Source organism: Eulemur rufifrons, chromosome 29, assembly GCF_041146395.1.
Source record: "Eulemur rufifrons isolate Redbay chromosome 29, OSU_ERuf_1, whole genome shotgun sequence".
In the NCBI taxonomy this organism is placed as follows: domain Eukaryota; kingdom Metazoa; phylum Chordata; class Mammalia; order Primates; family Lemuridae; genus Eulemur; species Eulemur rufifrons.
The window spans coordinates 83,296,262-83,319,445 of NC_091011.1; the positions used below are offsets into that span (position 1 = coordinate 83,296,262).

At 35.8% G+C, this 23,184-nt stretch overlaps 1 protein-coding gene across 1 annotated transcript in view; it reads left to right on the plus strand.

The window, feature by feature from the left end:
- EXOC4 (exocyst complex component 4) overlaps positions 1-23,184 on the plus strand; it is a 738,581-nt gene that overhangs the window by 316,070 nt on the left and 399,327 nt on the right. The window contains exon 10 of the mRNA XM_069462610.1: positions 17,057-17,153. Within this exon, the coding sequence (XP_069318711.1) occupies positions 17,057-17,153 (97 nt within the window). The remainder of the gene's footprint in view (positions 1-17,056; positions 17,154-23,184) is intronic.

The window sequence follows — 23,184 nt, forward strand, 5'->3', positions numbered from 1 at the left end:
TAGGACTTCTGTATGTTCATTTTCCACACTTAAAAGTTTTATCAATATTTTACTATATTTGCCTCATCTTTTTTATTTTCCTTTTTTATTCTTTGCTAAAGTATTTTAAAGCCACTTCCAGACATCATGTCATTTTACCCCTGCATGCCTGAATATGCATCTTTAAAACAGAAGGATACTTTCTTAGATATCCTCAATCCCAACAATTGTTTAATGTTGTCCTGAGCCCCATGGAAGTGTTGGGAACTCTAATTATATATTTTGCCTTCATTTATGGTTCACCAATTTAAAGGAGGTGATAGAAAAGAAGTAATTTTTATTATATGAAATTCATTATGAAAATACAGAACTTCTTCACATTATTTTATATGTGGACTGTTTCTATACTTAAACTGAACTTGCAGTTGTTTCAGGTCTTGATTCAGGCATTTATACCAAATGATTTTTTGGCTTTTGTGAATATAGCATATAACAATTGCATGTATATTGTGTCTGCAATGAGTTGGAAAATATTAGTAATTTTCTGATATTATTAATTCATGATAGCTCCACTTGCCCTACTCTCTCTCTGTTATGTGATAAGCATAGAGAATATGTAGAAGCCAGCGGAAGAGAAACATTAATAGAGGAATATTTTTCTATGAACTGCACCTCTCACATTGACACACAAATACAAATTTATATATGTAAATATAGTTATAACCAAAATAGGAAAAACCTATATTTAAAGAAATGCCGTCATTGCCTTACATGTGGTTTTATTCTTGGTGGGGGAAGACGATAAAGTTACATGATAAGAATCATGAGACTAGTTACAGACTCACTGGTGTGCAGAGCAGGATGGCGCTGGCTTGCTGGAGCTGATTGTGCACACCTCCTCAACATCATGTTAGTGGCTTGAAATTGGCCGTGATGTGCGTAATTTACACCACAGAAATCAGCAGGTGCTACAAATCACGACTTCGGCCCCTCTCAGAGAACTGGTTATTAAACATTTACCAACACACTAGTAGTTTATAGTCTGTGAAAAACTTTTTACCTGTAAAATGAGGGGCCTGAATGCTGCTTTATTGTACTATACTCTTAATCTTTTTAAACACTGTTCACATTGCTTTATAATCACCTCTTTAATGTGTGTAGTATTCTTTTTTGTTCTTGCTATAACTCGACATAGCCAGATATAATTAAACATGTTATAAGTTTAATTCCCTTTTTATGATCCTGCATGACTGTGACAGATTATAACAGTGAATTCATTAGGGAAGTTGACTACTATTGCAGAATCCTTGGTGATGGTCTCTGACTTAATAATATTTATGGATTTAATCCCAGGACATTTTTATGAAATCCCAGAATCTCACTGTTGGAATTGATTTTTACTTTCCAATCAATGCTCTAAATCTTCTTTATGAGACCACAACAAATGGTCATCAGCTTCTCTTAGGAAAAACAAACAAAGGATCTTAAGTTACAAGGACGAAGCTGTCTCCTAAGATAGTCATTACTTTTTCATGCCCTTCTAATTCTTAGTAAGTTTTTCTTTTTATAAAGCCAAATCTGCCTGTTTGAAGGTTCCAATCTATTAATACAGTCTTCTAGGAACATGGAATACAATTTTAATTCCTTTTACACCTTGTAGCACTTCACATATCTCACGGCAATAACCATATTCTTCCCCATACCTCCGTTCCTCTAACCTAAACAGTCTTCATTTCTTCTATTATTTTTTCATACCCTAGACTAAATAAGAATTAAATCTGCTTTCCTCTAAGGATTCAACTCTTATAGCTTCCTCGTAGCTGGGATTAGCAAAACACACACACAGTTTTTGTATTATAGTAACTAGCATTTATAATGTCCTTTACAAAAATTTTACAGAGAACTTCATATGCATATATTTGTCCTTTATAATAAATCCTTGAGGAAAAGGAAGATATTATGCCATTTGTAGATACGTAAGTAGAGGTTGGAAAATTTGAATGCTTTGGGTAAGCACAGACATATAGCGATCAAGTAGTGGAGTTGGAATTTGAATCTAGATCTTTCTGGCTCCAAAAACCCTGCTAATTTATTAAACCTGGGATCTCCGGTCTTGAGACTATCTGTATAATCCCCTGGAATTAAGTAAAATTTTGTCTTCGCATGTATTTTTCTAAGTAGAGAATCCACAGTCTAGATCAAATTCTGAAAGACTTTTCTGACACTATATAGGTAAAAAACTGTGACCGCGTTGCTGGCTTCTGTGAAGGATTATCCATCACGTAATTATTTAGAGGTAGAATCTTTAATAAATAAAAGATTTGGCTTTACTGTTTCCCCACTTGTAGAGATACAACACTCATAGAGATTTATATCATCGGGCAAAGATGTCGTCTAGGCTGAACCACCCAGCTGCATTATATGAATATGTAATAAATATCCTACAGTTTTTAGATCCAACCAGATGACATATATTCAAATATGTCTATATGTAGATGTCTCTCTGTGCATATAGAGAAAGTATAAACTTTATACTTTTACTTTTTTGTATAATATATTGTTTTCTGCTCTCATTTTAAAATTTAAAAAAAGTTTGATGAGCAGTAGGAAACAAATTTGCAAAAAATAAACCTGGTTTATGGAATTTGCCTTATACTTTATGGTTACATCTCATTTAATAATATTGCATTTTTGTCAGAGTTTAATGTGTGCTATCAATTTATTTCTCTTTGATTATTTGGAGTGAGTCTCAGTTTTTCATTATGTAATAAGCTTAAAAGTGTTCTGAGACTCAGATATTAGCATTAGGTTGGAGGAGTCCCATCTGAAGTGCTGAGAAGAAGGCTAGAGTGAGTGTAGATGTAGGAACATTTGTTTTTCTAGGAATGGGAAGGTGAAGGCTGTTCAGGTGCTTGACATTTATTTTCTCTATTAAGTAAGAAATGAGATTATCTGGTAAGAGTAAGGGAGAAAGTCATGACATTGGGGTTTGAGAATAGAAAAGGGATGATATAGTTGTTTTAGACAGTGGGAGAAGGAATTATCTGGATAAATGCAGTTGACTTTTGAGGCGGTGTCGAAGGACTCATTTTAGTTCTCCAGTGTACCCTCTTTGGGGACTCTCTTCAGCAGTGCTGGGGTATAAACACAGAGAAGGCCGGTAATTCGGCTTCTCCAGTATGGGCTTTTACTAGACTGTCATGATAAAAGGGCAGACAGATGAGCAAAAGGATTGGAAAGAGTGTGCTTGGCAGTGTGCACCATGGAAATTAATTGAATAAGGAAGAAAGTAGAAAATAGTAAAGGTGATGATGAAACGGGAGAAAGAAAAACGGGCAGGTAGATTGGAAAGTATGATAGGGTCAAAGAAGATTGTGGGAGGAGAATGGGAAATTTGTAGTTAGAGCAGTAATAGATGGTATTAAAATTTGGGTTGGGACTGAGGGAGTAGGTGACTGTCGCTGATTGGATTCTCCAGAAGCAGACCCTGAGGCAGAGACAAAGGTGCACGATATCTATTGAAAGTCACCATCTATGATAGGAACTGGGGCAGGAGTGAGATTTGGCAGAGAGGGAAGTCAAATGGAAGGCAGGCTCCCCAGGGCCTCGGCCAGCACAGCAGGGATCAGTAGAGTGGGTCTTGCGCGTCTGAATTGTCTTTCATTGGTCTGCAGTAGCTGGACTTTATACTCTTGCCTACTCTGTCGCTAGATATGGGCATGCTTGGGAGGGGTGAGACCTCCAGGGAAGAGGCTTTGCAATGAGGCTGATTGTGAAGTTGCTGACAGCTGGAGACACTGACAGCACTCCCTGCAGCTGGAAGGACGCAATGCCTTCCTTGAAGCGGATCCTGGATGGTGGCTCTCTGTGTTCAGCACAGTGGGCGAAGTGGATTGAAGGGCTTCATTGAGATGAGACTGTCAAAGCCCTTTAGAGGCCTCTATTTTTGAAAGACCATAAACATGAAAACTGAGGTCATCCTCCTAGATGTCGGAAGAACTTCGGGGAAAAAGATCGTGAATCAGGAAGCCAAGGTTAGTAGATGGTAGCAAAAGAAGATAGGGTGGCACAGCACAATGGGACGGGCTCTAACATGCCAGGATTAAAACTATATATATTATTATTCAAATGCTCGAGGTGGAATTGTCTGGAAGCCACTTTGAGCTGCTACTCAGTGTGAACTGCCAGTTCTCCTGACCAGGAGAGAGGAAATAGCCAAGGAGCAAGGCCTGTGGAGAAGGCACACCAGAGGATGATTTGATGAAGACGAGAGCTACCAAACCAGTGCCACGTGATGAGAAAGAGGCTGTAGAAGCAGCACCGGAAAGCAAATTGACATTAGCAAATCTGCCAGAGAGGTTCAGGTCATGTAAGACTGCTTTGCACTTCTTTTATGACATGGACCCTCCTATGATGTGGGCACTGAGTCTAAAGCAAAAGGTGGAAGAAGGATTGGTACCATATAGAAACATTTTTAAAGAAAGGAAAAAGCAAAAAGGCAGAATTACGACAAATTTGTGTAAAGTCACAGCAGGTGTGCCTGCCTCTCCGCCCTCCCCTTCCGCCTCCTCCGCCTCTTCTGCAGCTCCTGAGACGGCAAGACCAACACCTCCCCGCAGTGAAGATGATGAGGATGAAGACCTTTATGGTGATCCACTTTTGCTTAATGAATAGTAAATATACTTTCACTTCCTTATGATTTTCTTAATAATATTTTCTTGTCTCTAGCTTACTTTATTGTCAGAATACAACATATAATATATGTAACACACGGAATATGTATTAATATTAATCAACTGTTTGTTTTTAGTAATACTTCCAGTCAACATTATAGGCTATAGTAGTTTTTGGGGATTCAAAAGATATACATGGATTTTTGTGCATGCTGGGGGTTGGTATCAGTGCCTCTGTACCCCAAGTTGTTCAGGAGTTAGATGTATTTTTAATTTAATCTGCCTCCTATCTTTTTGTTTTAATGTCTCCTCGGTTCTCTTTTGCTGGGAAAGTGTTTGTTGAGATAAAAAATATTTACATGGAAGCTGTGTTCCGTGAGCCATTAATTTCTAGGCCTAAGTTGCTCTCTCTAGTATCTTCAGAGCCTTTTTTGTTGGTAACCTCTGCCTCTCTCTGCTCCCTCCTGAGTTAAATTGACAAGTACATTTTATTTGAATAAAAGCCTTGTCTATATTTTAGGCTTTTGATAAACAACATTTAAAAAGCAGAATCACTAATCTTTAAAGAAATACAAAGAAAAAGTATTTTTCCAGGAAGAGGAGGTAACAGTAATTTTATATGATGTATTCAGAAAATGTTTATAAGTAGCTCCTTTGTTCTGTGATTGAGTCACTGTTTTGGATCAGCCAAATGGAGTATTTATTGAATACCAATATTAGGAGTTCTGTATTTCGTGTTATCTTTGCCAATCTGTCTTCTTGTAATATTAATATTGAGCTACTTGGTATAGGAGCAATGTCATATTTTCTTTTCCAAACAACTGTAACTTCACATTTCTCCCCTGGGTTTTATTTTGCTTACATAAATTGGTTTCCAAACTCAAGAGCAGCAGTTTTGTCTTGTTGGAAGACTTTTTTATTCTTTTGCTATATATTATAACTTTGTAATTTTGGATGTGTTCTTTTTAATACCCTAATCAGAACATGAGCTTCTTGAGGTCATGGACTATGTCTGTTGCATACGTTTATTTCACCCTGAGCCCCTTCCTAGTCACAAAGATGCTGAGTTTCTGATTATAGATTGTTGAATTCAGTATATTTCTATTCATTATCTTTCCTTCAGCATTGCCTTTTTGAAAACCATTCATTGGATTTGCTTACAGTTCAGATACTGTTTTGGGGTTAATAATTGAGAAACATTTTAGAATAAGATTTCACAGACCTTCCATGAATTTTGCACATTTTATTTTTCTGCATTGGGTAATTCTTGTGACAATCATGGCAGGATCTAAGGTGTTTCCCATAAAAGAAAGAGAGTATAAAATAATCATAATTAGATCAGGTAAAAATGTCAGCCCAAAATGATGCCAATTATTTTTTTCTTAAAGCATAACTAATATCCCAGCGCAAAAAATACAGTTTATTCTCATTAAAATTTCATTAGAATTATTGCATTTGATATCTCCATGATTATAATAATTAGAATAAATTTCTACTTGATAAAAGTGCTACTGTACTATCTTATGCAATATCAGAAAAATGTAAATAAAACCAATAGGAAGAATGTATTATAAAGGAAATTTTATGATCTATGAAATCAAAATTCATAAATGGAAGGGTTTCTCATTAGCATACTCTGATTCATTCCCCTTATTGTATCAGTAAGAAATTAAAGACTCAAAGAGGTTAAACAACTTACTTAATGCCATATCTTTGATATCAGAGTTGGAGAACTTTATTCTCCTAATATCTGATTTTGTGATCTATGTTAAGTTGCATTTTATTACATATTATTATATTCCAATATATCAAGGGAACTGATAACATTTAAAGCAAAGCTCTAATTCTGCTCTATGTAGTTATTGTTATTTTTGGATTGTTTTATAATGGTTACCCTAGTTTGGTTTACTATGCAAATTGATTAAAAACATAAAAATAGTAATAAGGATATCTGAATAGAATCCAAAGATACTTGCACTTTGAATAATTGAATTTTTAAGTGAAGTTATTTGTAGACTGTTCCATAAAGAGAGGATTGTGTGTACAGTTCTCTTTCCGGCAGTAGGACTGGACCTTCATTGATTCTTCCATGAGAAAACAAAAAATGCTCGGTAAAACATTTAGAAATGTGTTTAAATTGTTTTGATGAACTGGCAAGAAAGTTAGGATTACTGATACATAAAAGAAAATAAATAAAAGGACTACAGAGAGATACAGAGAAAATACTAACAGACAGTTTTCACCCTAAGAGTATTTTCCAAACCCAAGGAATTTGCCAGGCACGGGAGAACAGGCACAAGCCCAGGATCTATCCAAGCTGGGGAGTCTGAACAGAAAGTACTCCCAGATTTCTCTAAAGTATATGGGTCATCTAAATATATCATCCCTTTCCCGTAATCTCTCCATGTTCTATAAGAGACTGAGGGAAAATTGGCCACCTTGACAAAGAGCAAGGAGGAAAAACATCCCTGACGAATTCATAACCAGATTTCTTGTCAAAATATACATCCTCTGGGTAGTGTGGGAAAATTTCAAAGGGAGAAAATGGGTCCCAGTTTGGCAGTTCCCTTAAGTGGACTAGCAGAAACTGTTGCTAATGTTTTCTGATAGAACCTACTTTCAAACCAGGTCTTCAAAAATTGCTACAGATAAATGTCTGAGGATTATGAGCTTATGTAACACACACACACACACACACACACACACACACACGATACACAGGGAAAAGGAAACCAGGATTCAGCAGAGGTGAATCAAATCAGCAAAGACTTCTGATACTAAAATTATTGGACACATAATACAAGCTTATTTTGCAATATAATTTTAATAACCTTTTGCCATAATGATTCCTGTCTTATCTATTTCTTGCCTCATCCACAGTGCATATCTATTTTTGTTGGCTGCATAATATTCCATTTATATATGTGAGTGTATTTGTATATCTATTTGCTTATTTAATCAATTCTCTGTTTTGCATTTCAAGTGTTTTCTTTTTTTAAAGTTTAATATACCATTCTATGATGAACATTCCTATTACCAAATCTTAAGCTCACCCATGTTATAATTTTTTATTGATGTTGGAAGTAAATTCCTAGAACTGGAATTTGGGGATCAAATAATCTGTAAAATGTTGACACTTTGGATATGTGCTTTACAACAGTCAAGACTGATCAAATGGCCAATAAAAACTTTGAGGGTACAGATAAGTGTGCCAGACAAATGTGGAGGAAATAGGTGTATGGCTGATATTGAACTTACTAAATTCAATGAAGGACAGAGGTCAGGACTTGAAACGTAGAAAGCGTACCTTTTTCTCTTTTGGTTGTTGTCATTATTTTGACTGTAAATAAGTAGGAGGGCTGTATTTCAGTTTGTTATCAATATAGTACTCCATTGGGGTAAAAACAAAGTATTGGAGGTCGAAGAGCTGCAGGCTAGGTAGCCTGAGTCTGGATGACTGTAAAATACTAACTATTTTTTATCAATTATTTTCTGAGCATAGTGTATGTACAGTCCTATAATATTCTCTATTTACATTAAAATAGGAAAAAATGCCTCTACCAATTATGATTTTGAGTGTTGATCATGTCATGGCTCATGTTTAGCTGGCTTGGAAGACCCATTTAATTCTGTTAGGGTGGGGGACCTCTGGCCTCAAGGCCACATGTGGCCCTCCGGATCCACAAATGTGGCCCCTTGACCAAATCCAAACTTCACGGAATAAATCCCTTCATTAAAAGGATTTGTTCTGTAAAATTTGGATTTAGTTAAAAGGTCGCACTCGAGAATTCAGAAGGCCACACATGGCCCCAAGGCCTCAGGTTCCCCAACCCTGCCAGCGTGCCTGGAAAGTTGACTCTTGCTAATTAAACCTAAACAGTGACTATGGGTTTGCTGGTAAAGTTATTTGAAATTACCTGTGCTGTAGTAATCCAGATGCTTCCAGTGAGCCATGAAATAGTGCTGTTTCTATTTGGACGCCAGCACTGATTATCTTTTTCAGTAAGTTAAATGCCACCGTGTTTTATAACCTGTATTTGACTCTGAATTTGTATTTAAGGAGCCTGCTATCTCTCTAACTTCTCTTAGTCATAGTGGGTTATTATACTTTGTACCTGTCACGTCGATCCCTTGAAAAGAATTCAGTTTCAACTTTGGGAATACTTAGATTTAAGCACATCTCTGAGTATGAAGACAATGACAGCTTTTAACAAGACCATTTCTTCCATATGAATTAGTATATTTATGCACTAATCATTTGCAGTGGCCTGAGCTCCATTGTAGACCATTTCACACATAAAATAAGATTGATGGGCTCAATGTGTTTTCATCGTCATGCTTATTCACATCTCAAATCCACCATTCAGCTGGCAAGCTGTCATCGGAGGACTCCCAACTAGCCCACCATACACGTTAGGTCAGCACTGAGATGGGCTCATCTGATTAGAGAACTTCACAGTATTCTGTTGTCCTGCCTATTACTCTTGCTTCATTTTAACAAGAATTACAGAGCAAACAGTAAAATTAAATGTAATCTGAAACTTGAGTGAGGAGAGAAACCTTATTGTCTGTTTTAACCATGAGTGATAAACCACCACAGACACTTAGTTGAAACAGTGCAGATAGCACCAATATTAATAGTTTCCCAGCTGTGCCAGTTCCCAAATGCTTCTACTCTAGTCATCATGTGTTACATTTTGCAATGCTCAAAGGTCCTTTGACATAGACAGGGCCACCCTACAGGAGGCAGGTTGGGGAAGTAAGGCTGGTGGGAAGGGGTTCTTCTAGAGAAAAAAATACTCTTACTTCCTCTGTTTTCTGCCCCCCCCCCCCCAGTTCGTTCCTTTCTTTCTTTCTTTTCTTTCTTTCTTTCTGACAGAGTCTCACTCTGTTACCCAGGCTAGTGCCGTGGCATCAGCCTAGCTCACGGCAACCTCAAACTCTTGGGCTCGAGCAATCCTCCTGCCTCAGCCTACCAAGTAGCTGGGACTACAGGCATGCACCACCATGCCCAGCTAATTTTTTCTGTATATATATATTTTTAGCTGTCCATATAATTTCTTTCTATTTTTGGTAGAGACGGGGTCTCGCTCTTGCTCAGGCTGGTCTCGAACTCCTGAGCTCAAACAATCTGCCTGCCTTGGCCTCCCAGAGTGTTAGGATTACAGGCATGAGCCACTGCGCTCGGCCCATTTTCTTTTAAATAATTAGTTATTTTAAAACAAAAACCCTAGCATTAGGGTACAGCATCTTTGGAAAACAGTCTGGCAGTTCCTCAAAATGTGAAACACAGAGTTACCATATGACTTAGCAGTTACAGTTCTAGGTGTGTGCTGAAGAGAGCTGAACATATACATCCACACAAAACTTGTATGTGGATGTTTATAGCAGCATTGTTTATAATAGCCAAAAAGTAGAGATTCCCAAATGTTCATTAGCTGATAAATAGATAAATGTGGTATATACGTACATTGGAATATTATTCTGCCATAAAAAAAATCAAGTACTGACACATGCTGCAATATTGATGAACCTTAAAATCATGCTAAGTGAAAGAAAGGAACACAGACAAATAAGGTAGGGGACCCCAGCTTACACATATGAAAATCTCTGAGTTAGATGTACCCAATAGCCACTAAAATGTAATTAGTAGATTCAAGATGATTAAAACATAGGGAATCAGTTGAAGAGTATACAGAGAAGAAAGAATCAATGCAATCTTCCTCTGTAGCCTTAAAGTGAATTGGAGGATAATGTCACTAAGATAGGAATGTTCCTCAAAGATGATCAATTAAAATTCCCTGGGCCTTATTGATCAACAATTTAAAAGTATGCATGCAGACCGTGGATCCTGTTGTAACTGGCTCGTGTCTTACATTGTGCTCTTCACAGAGCATGCCACTTCACACACACATTCGAGACTGCTGCTAATGGAGCCTCCTTTGACTTATGCTCTTGGAAGAGCTCCAGGTGGACACGTTTTACTGATGGCTCAGGATGAGCAATGACTAAACTTGAAATTTGCTGTTTCATTTTTCTTTGTTCCCTTGTTATCCCATCCTTCCAAACCTCTTTTAATTTATTATTAGGAAGATAATTAAACTGTCTTTTTCCCCTCTTGCTTTGTTTTTTAAACCAAAAGACCATTTCCAAATAAGTAGTAAATTATAAAATTCACTTGTTATGAAGAAGCTAGAATGTATTCATTTATCGAACTACAAAGGAATATGGTCTTTTTATATTCTTTTTGTTTTAGGGAAAAAAATATATAGTTTCTCTTAATCTTTACTTATGTTTTTAATCAAAGAGGCTTTTTGTGTATTGGCTTGAATGACTCACTGCCTTATTTAGTGTTGATTCCATGGAAAATACATTTTATGTATCAAACTACCACAAATTCAGAGTTTAGTGCTGCCTGTTTTAGACTTTTCCTGTATCACCATCATCTACATCATCTTATTCAACCTGCAGATTCTTTGGAAACATAAAATATGAAGCACATTGTAGGATACATAGTTGAAAAACAATTGTTCTTGGAGAAGACAGACTGAAGTTTGAATACGGAACCTACCATATGTGTGACCTTGAATCAGATACTTTACACCCCTGCCTGCTGCCATGAGCCTCCTTCTTTTCATCTGTGTATTAGATAACAATATTACATGGATACTGTTAGGATTAAGTGAGGTTTTCTTTATGTAAAGGCTCCAGCACATTACCAGTTTCCTAGTAGATATTTTATAAATAAGAATCATTTTTCCTCCTTTTATCTTCTATGCCCAGCATAATACTTGGCACGTATCTTAATTACCCACAGTACAGTATTAGAGCTACACATGAATAAAATATAATTCAGTGAAATATTGGCAAGGCATTTATTTGTCTTATGGCAGGAATAAATAGTTTATTTCTATTTGAGAGGTTGTCTTTTATAAATAATATTAGAATCAATATACTTTTCAGCCCTTTCTTGAAACATGGATTCTGTGCTGAGAAAACTTTATATAAAAACATAACTGCTATTTCTTCCTAGGTAGTTTGTGGTTAGAATTCACTTGGTCTAAAAAAGACATTCTTTGTCATCTTTTATTTGTTCATTTTTTTCGTATATTGATTCAGCAGATATTTACTGTGTGCTTATTACATGCTAGAAAACTATTCAAAGTACAAGGGACACATCCATGACCAAAATAGTATTATTATTAATAATTATACACTAGATAATAGTTGAGCTAGAAGATGATCCTTTCCTTGAAGGGGCTTCTTGCCCAGATTTTCTTCATAAGTCAGAAGCAGCTCAGGCAATACAATGCCATCACCAATCATGATTTGATTTGCTTGACTTTACTGTAATAGTAAAATAGAAGGGCAAGGATAAATATTTTACCTTTGTTTTCTTGGTGTAGCAACAAACCCCAAGGTCATATATAGACTCTTGTTACAAGTTTAGTGGTGGTGTTAGCAGCAGCAACAGCTTTAAGTCATAATGATAATATATGCTTTAAGAATAGGCACTTGCTAAAGAGCTTAATCTAAGAGAACCTCTCTGGCAGGTGACAGCTGTGAATTCAGGGAACTCTTAGACCATTCAGCTGGCTCTTAGAGCCAATTAAAGAACTTATTTATTGATGCAATCAGGAATTCCACATTTATTGTGCTGCATGCATTTTCATAATCTTTAGAAAGTATTTATGAAGCAAAATATTTGCTGTAAAATAATTCACCTTTACTGTGGTTCTTCTCTATGTGGAAAGGCCAATTTTAAAGTCAGGATACATTAAAACTGTCAGATGGGACATGCTGCTTTCTGCGGCTCAACAAAAGTCAACATCAAATTCTAAACTATTTTTATTTAAGCACTTGGTACAAGGTATTCATAATGTCAATGCCTATACATTTCGTATTATTTTTAATTGAAAAATTAAGAATAGAGACAGGTTTATGTGATTGTCATGCTATACGTGTTCCCAGCAATTTTCTAAATATTTCACTGCAATAATATTGCCCCCCAAATATTAATAAGACAAGCATGTTTTATTCATTTGTTATAAAGTTGGTCTCATTAATCAACTAGTACTGTGTTGCCTAAAGTAACGAGAATAACTTTCTTTGCATTTGGACTGTTTTTCGTTCCTAGTCTTTGTTCCAGGGAGAGAGAGAGAGAGAGAAGGGGGAAAGTCATTCTCAAGGGAAAAGGAGACAACCATTTATTTGAGATGTACCAGGTGTTGAACACTGTACTGAATGCGCGGTGTACGTTATCTCACTTAAAAATCACCAGTCTTTGAAAGAGTTGATTGCAATCCTTAATGTTATAAACAGGAAAGCTGAAGGTCAGAGAATTTCAATAATTTTATCACACTTGTGCTAATGATAAGTAGCAGATCTGGGATCTGACACGAGATTATTTTGATTCTACTATATTGAGGTCATTTCAATGAGAATATTATTTATTTCCACTTCTTTCTGAGACTTTGGTTTTCCTTGTGTTTTATTAAGATGACTATATTCATTACAAACTACATTCAATTATAGTTGGGAAGAATCAAGGAATAAATTGAGAAGCTAATTACTGAAAAGTAAACAATTTCTAAAGGAAGGTACTAGCCTGCAAGCACTAAGATGCTGAAATTCCTGCAGTCATCGGGTGGCCTTGGTGCCTGTTGCCAGTTGTCTTGGAGAACCTGTCAAACCATTGTCCTTGTTAAAAAAATATGCAATAGTCTTCAGGTACTCCAATAATGAGAAGAAAAAATAGGAAATATGACTGGGCATTTCTTTCCCTCCTTTGGCACAATATATTCTACTTGTAATACTGTTGTTAGTTTTCCCTTCATTCCAGCCATCCATCATCAGTCAACATTGTCTCTGGTGCCCGTCACCTGGCCTCTGACAGCCACAGTTAGACTGTACGTGTGATGAGCGAAGGGGAGGGAAGTCTGGCCAGTCCGTGCTCTTCTCAGGGTTGAACATGTTCCTTCAGAATGTTCGTGACGGCAGCTCCCTGGTTGCTTGATCACAGGAAGGCTTGCGAGGAAAAGTGAGTTTTGTTTCTCACCCAGAATACTGAAATGCTAGAGTAGATTTCAGAGGGCCAAGATTTACAGACCTTGTGGTTTTTGACCGTGGCCTTTACTTTTGTTTCTGACAGCTTTACTTTCAAGAATATTTTCACCGGAGTGGTGCTGTTAATTGGTAATTTATTAAGCTACATTTGGACGACTTGTCAAAAAGAGGAAATCATGTCAATGCAGTATAGATGACACTTGGTAATGGAACTGGAAGAGTGTGTGAGGTTCCTGTAGGTGGAATTTTGGTTGGGGTTTGGGGTAGAGAGGGGAGTATCTTTTTTTTCCCTATTTCTGCCCGAACTTTACTTTTTATTTAGCTTAACTGCACTGTGTGAATCAGTAATCATCTTAATCATCTTTCTGTGACTAGCAGGGGTTTCAGACAAATGAAACTATTATTTAGTTTCTAGCTTCCTGCACTGTCATCATGCCTTTATATTCACAGCCAAACCTTCCTCTCACTGGTATTTCTGGTGACTTCTGTGCTTTATTGTTGGTATTGTAGCTTATCTTTTGTTATCTTTGTTCTCTATAGTGTTGTCATCAATAAATGTTTATTAAGCATGCCTACTACCTGCCAGGCTTTGGGGATACAGAGAATTGCTTGCATTTGTTAGATTTTTAACAATTTACAAAGGGCTTCCACATATACTTTGTCATCTAATTATAATAACGTTCTACCAAGTTAGGTCTTTGTTTGTTCCCTCCTTCATTCACCAAATGTATGCTTGTATAATCACTTTCCAGAAAGTTGCATTCCAGGTGGGAAAAGTTACATAAATGTTAGAAAACACTTGACAATAATGGAAGCGACTCATGTTAAAGTTCCCACAGGTTATTTTGTATATAGTCACTGTTATGGGAATTGTGAACTGTGGAGAGGGGCATTTGATGGTTTGAGGCTAGATGTGGACCTAAAGAAATGGCAGGAAGAGAGAGGGACCTTCAGATGGTCGGTAGCCCAGTGTGGCCAAAGAATAGAGGTGGACGTGCATACAGTTTAGTGTGAGTGAAGGTGCTGGTTTTACTGCATCCAGGTTAATCAGGTCTGAATTTAATTTGGAGTAACTAATATGGAATAACTTCAGAATACTTAGAAACCATTGGAAATCATCTAGTTCAACTTACACATGTCCTTAAAAGATATGTTCATATTGAGTAATTCATATATTTTTTTTGTGTGTAGTTTTATTTGTTCCTGGAGTGCAGAATATATCCTGGTTTCTTCTACACACATCTTGGTGATTCAATTCTTACTAGATTTGATATTCTTTTAAGGAAAAGTGTTAATAAAGAAGGTATATTTAGTCTTTTTTTTTTTTTTTGTAACCACACTATGTGACTTTTCAAGGAGGATTTTTATTAAAGGAGTAGTATTTGTGTTCATCTTGATGCTTTCTCTTTGCTTTCTTTTTAACTCAACAAAACTTAGGATGTTAATATCTCTGATGCAAATATAGTATTACAAGATGGAATGTTTGCAAATGAGAAAAATAGCTTACAGTTTTGAATTAAGAGCTGTGCACACCATTGTATTTTTTTTTTTTTTTTTGTTAAGAAAAACTATACTCTGATTAGTTGATAGAAACAACTGATCCAAATGGTATTTGTCTAGACTCTGATGCCTTGGGGAAGTCTTGATGATGCAGGGTATGGATTTCTGAAACTTCATATGTTTTTATCAATTTCCAAGATGCCTCAGAGACTGTTAAGGTAGATAAGATAATAAGTCAAGTGAGATTTAGTTGCGTTTTGCAACATGCAAAGAACTATAATCAGAAACAAGATTTTTAGTTTAGAAGAAAGAAACCAAATATAAATATAGATTGCTAGGGTTTTGAGGAAGCCCACTAAATAGCAGCCATCTTTCCTGCCCGAGTTCTGAAACTGTTGAGCAATAATAATATACATAAGGTAGATGGAAAGTGAAGTACCACTCTTGTACTGATCTAAGGTAGACTGGAGGATATGACCTAGTTTGAGAGTCAAATGGGGCTTGCTAACTGAACATCAAAAGTAGACAAATTTATTCTCTGTCAAGGCAGGACCTTTAAAGCTAAACTTACACCAGACACTGCTTGCTACCTACAGGCTTTCTGGTTCCTACAGTGGAATAGGGGGTTGCTAAGCCATGTATGCCCAGCTTTTTCTTCCCAATTTTTACCAATCAAAGGAATTACTTGACTTTCCCTGGAGTGGACAGAAGGCAGAGAGAGGCTAGGGATTACATTAATTGAACTTCATTCTAATGGAAAGAAACATGAGAAGTGGGGGGAAAGCATTTCTCCCAGCATCCAGAGTTTGCGCACTCTAAACTCTCTGGAGTAAGGATGTGTCTTCAATCAGTGGCGTCTTAACGGCTGTCCATTGGAAAACAGTCATGAGGAATTATTATTGCCTCAGTCTGTGTGAGCTTGGTGGTCACATCGTATGCCATGACCCTTCATTATTTCAATTAATGAACCAGTTAAAGACTATTTAAGGAAGCACTATGAGTCCTGGTTGGTATAGGAAAACCTTTTGATAGCATCGAGAAAGCATCGACTTAAAACTTTACAGAATGGGTGTCAGCAGCTTGGAATAAAATGCTGGCTGCATGGAGCACTCCTGTAAGAAACCCATGCTCATGGTGACACAGGATGACACTGTTTAGAGGACAAGGACATTGACAACTGAGTCATAGTAATTCAGAAGAGCCAGACTTTGAATATTATATTGTTTTAAGGATAGCTTAGTGAATTTATTTTTCTTAGATTTCCTTATCGAATGTGCTTGAGAGATTTATAGTAAACATCTATTTATTTAAAAAGCCAAAGGCGCTTTTCAATAAGAGAAAAATAAACATTCTAAAACAGTGTATAATTTAATTGGCAGAAAGTTTTTCCTTAATTGTACATAAAATAATTGTGTATCTTATAATCAGTAGGGTCTTAGATTTGATGAAATATAGTCAGACTTATGAGTCTCTGTTCCAAACATTACAACATGAGGCACCTTTGTAGGGTACTTCGTTCCCCTGAAAGTTTCGTGTGCCATACTGTCCAAGGTACTGTCCAAGATAGACACTGGTCACTAAAGCTCAAATTTTAACCTTAGTCTTGCACCATTGCTTTAAATATGCCATTCCACTCCAGAGTGAAAATTCTAATCCATTGTTTATTCAAGTGAGAAGACTGCACTACATCATTGAAACTAATTGTATAGATATTGAAAATAATTGTTTTCAAACACGGTTCTACTTATGACAGTACAGCATTCATCTAGATGGGCTTGGTTTATTTATTTATTAAAGTTTCAATGAGCTGAACTTCTTTTTTTTCTTTTTTCGGAAAGGGGGTCCTGATGACAACTTAATTGAAGGTGGAGGAACAAAATTTGTCTGCAAACCTGGAGCCAGAAACATTACCGTCATATTCCATCCATTACTAAGGTTAGTACTAGGATGTACTTACTCAGGATCAATATTTTCATTATTTATGCTGATGTACTGAATGCCAATAGTTCAGTCAGCATTGAAGCAAGTCATAAAAGAAATTTGTTCCATTTTCTAGGGCCTTGCTATCAAAGTTAGTCAATAGAATAGATAATGTCAATCCCACTAAGTAGCTACTTGTTCTCAGGAGTAATAGTTCCTAATACTTTTATTAGATTTTCTTTCTTTCACATTCCCTCGTTCCTGCCCCTCTCCCTCTTCCCTTCCCTCCCTTTCTCTTTTTTTTCCCCAGAATATTATGGGGGTACATTTTGGTTACATATAATGCCACCCAAGCCAGGCCTACAAACTTGCACTTCCCCCATACAGTGCGCTCTGCATCCATTAGTTGTGAGTTTACCCACCTCCCCACCCCCTCCCACCTGACTGGCACCCAGTGAATATTACCTCCTTGTGAGCATCTTAGTGTTGATCAGTTGGTACCAATTGGATGGCGAGTACATGTGGTGCTTGTTTTTCCATTCTTGTGATTCCTCACTTCAAAGGATGGGCTCAATCTCTATCCCCGATAATATAAGAGGTGCTGGTTCACCATTGTGTTTTGTAGTTGAGTAGTATTCCATGGTATACATATGCCACATTTTATTAATCTACTCATGTATTGATGGACACTTGGGTTGTTTCCTGATCTTTGCAATTGTGAATTGTGCTACAGTAAACATTCGAGTATAGATGTCTTTATTATAGAATGTCTTTTTTTCCTCTGGGTAGATGCCTAGTAGTGGGAGAGCTGGATCCAATGGTATTTCTATTTTTAACTCTTTGAGATATTTCCAAATTACTTTCCGCAGAGGTTGTACTAATTTGCAGTCCCACCGCTAACATTTGTTGTTTGGGGACTTTTTGATAAAGGCCATTCTTACTGGAGTTAGGTAATATCTCGTTGTGGTTTTGATTTTCATTTCTCTAATGATTAGAGATGTTGAGCATTTTTTTATGTTTGCTGGCCATTATTCTGTCTTGTTTTGAAAAGTTTCTGTTCATGTCCTTTCTCTACTTTTTGATGGGGTTGTTTGATTTTTTTCTTGTTAATTTTCTTAAATTCCATATAGATTCTTATTATCAGCCCTTTATGGGATGTATGGGAGAAAATATTTGCACCCTCCCTTTCTCTTTATCTCTCAGGGGTTGGCAAAGTATAGCCCACTGGAGAAATCTAGCCTGCGCCTGTTTTTGTAAATACATATTTACTGACGCACAGTCATGCTCATCTGTGTATGTATTGTCCATTACTGTGTTTGTGTTACAATTACATTATTGGATCGTTGCAACAAAACCCATATGGCTCACAAAGCCTAGAATATTTACTCTCTGGTCCTTTACAGGAAAAAATTGCCAAGCGATAATCTATCTCTCTCATTTACACTATTGACTCAGATATCCTTTGAGAATTGGCAGATCTCTGAAGAAATATGATGTACAAAAACTGAAGGACATTATATCAAATATATGGTTTTATATATTGAAAGATAATTTGGTGGTGAATAGAGTGAACTCTGTTGGAATACTCAGTTTATTGTGATACTGATTGTATGAATATAAGAATCCATGGTGCTTCCATTTAAAAAATATATGAACCTTTAAATTCCTTTAAATAGGTGTTTTTTGAGGAGAGGAGAAAGGGTAGTGGTTGTTCAGTGGATACAAAGTTTCAGTTTTATGATGAAAGCATACTAGACATCTGTTACATGATAGTATGGATATAGTTAACACCGTGGTATAGTACACTTAAAAATGGTTAAGATGGTAAATTTACTGTTAATATATTTTTAACCATAATTTTTAAAAGATTATTTTTTGGAACAAGATATCTAATATAATATTAATTGTATGTTTTCTCTGTAAAGAACCAGTATATATTTTGTGATATTTTCATATTATGGACTAGAAACTTCTGGGTTCACTGAAAGTTAGGTACCTCAGAATATCACCTTAACTTTCTCAGATAACTCCGGTAATATTTGATGCATTTGGAATAATAGCTAAACAAATGCTACTAAATTGGCCAGAGATAATATTGTGTGTACTTTTCTAAAACATAAACAGTTTATTACTGGAATTGTCCTACCTTCTCATTAACCAAGACCACTAAATTGATACCATTAGAACTGGTTAAATCCAAATCTCTTATTTAGAGGATCTGTATTTTGAATTATACTGGATTACTTTCCTCAATTGGTTTTAAATGCAAAAACACAAATACATAAATTAAAAAACAAAAATTTGACTTCCACACAATAAAACATTTTTAAAGAAATGTTATTAACTTTAAGAAATCTGTTTTAGCAAACATTTGTAGCAAATAAATTCATTTAAGAATCATGGGAGTAAGAGAATTAAGACTATTTCTGTATGCATTCAGTTTATATATATATGAGACATAATATGTAAATTATAACAGAATTTCTAGATTAAATAACATTGCTCATATGTATCAACTGACTTTGGTAATTAGTTTAGTATTCACTGTCTTCTCAATTACAATTGATTTCTACTTAATTAATGTTGCTAATTGTTAAGAAAACAAAAAAATACTTTAATCATAGGCATCTTCTAACCTAGGTTTAATGCCATACTGTACTGCTAAGTTATGCTATAGCTTAGATGAATGGAATCCTCATGCTTACATTTGTTCTCAAGTATAGAAGAAACCCTTGAGAAGCTATTTAGTAATGTTATCAATAATCACTTTGGAAGAGATTTTTCCTAGAACAGTTTATTTCTTTTTTAATATGGAGCTAGGAGAATGAAATATCTATCTATCTATCTATATATAAATGTATATATAAAACATAAATGTGCTAGCACTTATTTCACACTTAAAATGTATTTCTTGTAGAGGACTGGCAGAGTTTAATGTATTATGGTTCTTGAGAGCTATTTTTAAACGTTATTAAATATAAATTCTGCTTTGTTAGATGGTTGTTTTAAGGCTTGATAGTACTCCCACTAGTTTTACTCAATTATTTGTTCTCTACTTCCATTCAGAATTTTAATTTATTATTGATAAGAACTGGAGAAAGTTTGTTGCCTGATAAAGCTTATCATTCATTCTTTCTCTGTGTGTCTCTTAATGGAAGTCACAAGAATGTTATGTGGTCTGCAAGGTAAGTTAATTCCTTGATAAGCAGATGACCATTATAGACTTTAAATTAGCCCTTGGCCCAAATTGCCACCTTGCTTCTCAAACCCATTATAGAGTCCTACTTGAAACCTCGTAATGGGCTTGTGGAACTTCAAATGACTAAGGTCTTTTAGTATTTTTTACTTTTTTTATTTGAGTTTTTGCACTTCAGCATTTGTTGAGTGTTTGATTTATTATTTCTTCTTAAACTTATGAGTTTAATTTTATAATTAGAAGAATCAGTGTGCAATTTCATACTAGTATATTTTATTATTACTATTATCATTTAAAATTTTTCTTATTTTTCCTTCAGTCATTCAATTACACTAAACAAATGTTTGTCGAATACTTATGATGCATGTTTTCCCTTCTCCAAATTAGATGTGGACCCTTGTTTAGAGACAGTCATATTCTTACTTTTATGGGATTATTTAAACAAAATTGTATAGCTATGTTTTCTATCTTTTGGAATGCTCATTGCTTTTAGTTCAAAGTGAATGTGATTTAGCATTCTATTAATATTTTAAAAATGATATAGCATGATAGGAGAGGCAGTGTGGAAGAATGAAAGAGAAAAAGAACAAGATCCAAAATTTAAAATGAAAACCACAGCAAAGTATCTTGGCTCAAGTCTAGGCTCCTTCGCTTCACTTTTACCCATTGATTAGTATTGGACTCTGTGCCAGGTCCTTGGGTAACAAAATAATAAGATCGTATCCTTATCTACAAGGCACTTTCTTGGTAGCTGCATGGGTAGCAAAAATTAAGAAGCCTGAAAACACCAAATATTGTAGAGGATGTGGATCACTGCGATCTCTTATATTTTGTGGGAGGATGTAAATTAGTTCAGCCTCTCTTGAAACCAGTTTGACATTTCTTGGGAAATCACGTTTCCTGTTACTCAACAATTCCCCTTCCTCATGCTCTTCTGGACTATGTTTCTACTGTATCATGTGACTCATTATTTTCCCATACTAATTTGCCAAACTCTCTTTCTAATTAATTATAATAATTCTTTATTTTTATAACGTACATCACATGAAAAATACATTCGGAAAGAACTTATCACAAGTTGACTTTTTATCACACGTCAACACCTATTTAAACATTGTGTCATTTTTTTCTTACAGTTTCTTGGTGAACTCAAATTGTTTTTTCACTGAAAGGGAAAAACATAATTCATTTTCCTTTATTACTCTTTCCCTACATCTAGCACACTGGAACTCTGTCTTCCTGAAACTTTGTATATGGCTTTCCATAATTTTCATTCAACTGGCAGTGTATTCTTTGCAGTCTAGAGGGTTCTCTATGCTGAACATTCTTAACCACTGTTCTGGGAAACCAGAGCATATTCCCATTATGCTGTTTTATATATTCCCAGCAGTCATTTGTACTATCCTCTCATAAAATTATTGTAAAGGTCCTCAGTTCTGGTGATCTTGCAAATTTATTTTTGTACTATCCTCGCAACTACTGCAGTCTCATCACTAGGAAATCTCGCAGGATGTTGGAGGCAAATGTACTGATTTTCAATTTGTTCACTCCCCATTAACTCTGCTGGCCCCATTCATTGTTTATTTGATGCTTTTCCTCACACTTCTCTTTCTGGTCAAGCATGTCTTTTAGAGAGTGAATTTCTAGAAAAATGGGGTATACTATTATCTTGCCTGCATTACTCTTCGCCTGCCGAGACATTAAACGCTTAATGAAGGCTTTTGATAATAAGAGGTCATCTAATCAATTGTTCTGCCTGTGGGTCTCAATGAACAAAAACATATTGAAACAAATAGGTTTCCAGCCACATTCGGATTCTTAAATATTTTTTCCAAAATACAGACCCTGAAAATGATATGATGAATACCTTTTTCCCCCCATTAGCATGTTTGCTATTTTTCGGCTTCCTCTGGAAATCTATAAGGGGCATGAATGGATTTATTCTGATAAATAAAATTTATGGGCCCTTAATTTGTGGAAAACAAGGAAGATATGTTAATGGTGAAGTTTGAATGGCATTATTTCCCTTTTGTGTAGGTCTGACATGCATTTAGGTTTCTTTCTAAGAATTATTATTTTTGAATAATTACATCATGGTAATTATTAACTATGATCCAAATATAAATAAACTTTTGGCAATGAAGTACATTTTATTGTGATATCAACCACAGTTTAGCACAGAGTGGCACTTTGTATTACAATTAATATATCATGTAGTCATTTCAGGAAATTTGAAATTACTTTATGGTTTCCTTTTGTGGGACTTGTGGAGGAAGGAGTGAGAATTTATTTTTCCCTTCGTTATTCTATTCATTTCTTATTACTGTTTATCCTCTAAAAATCTAAAGACATAATTTATTGTCTCTTAGATTTGTTAGTGTAGTTCCTTCATATTGCAAAACACAAATGAGAACAAAAATGAATCCTTTGGAAATCTAAATTTTTGCATTTGACTGAAGTACTATGTACTATTCAGAAACTACTTAATGTTTTTTGTTTGTTTGTTTGTTTGTTTATTGGTCCAATAAGGCACATGGGTGGGATGGTTGCTAAATGAAAACAAAGTTGTGACTTTGACTCTGTTGTGTTCACCACGTCAAAACAGCAGGCTCCCAGTTACACAGGTGAAGTCATCAAAGAAGAGTGGTGGGATTTCATGCAGCCCATCATTGCTGTAGCAACAAAATCCCAAGTCCTAGTTAGCTAGGACATGAGTTAAGAATGAGGGCACACTGAGCCCAAGGAGACCTTCCCTCTGTGTCCTCACATGGCCTCTTCTCTGGGCCCTGGGAGAGAGAGAGCTCTCTGGTATCTTCATTTTCTAAGGACTCCAGATCTGTGAGGTCAGGG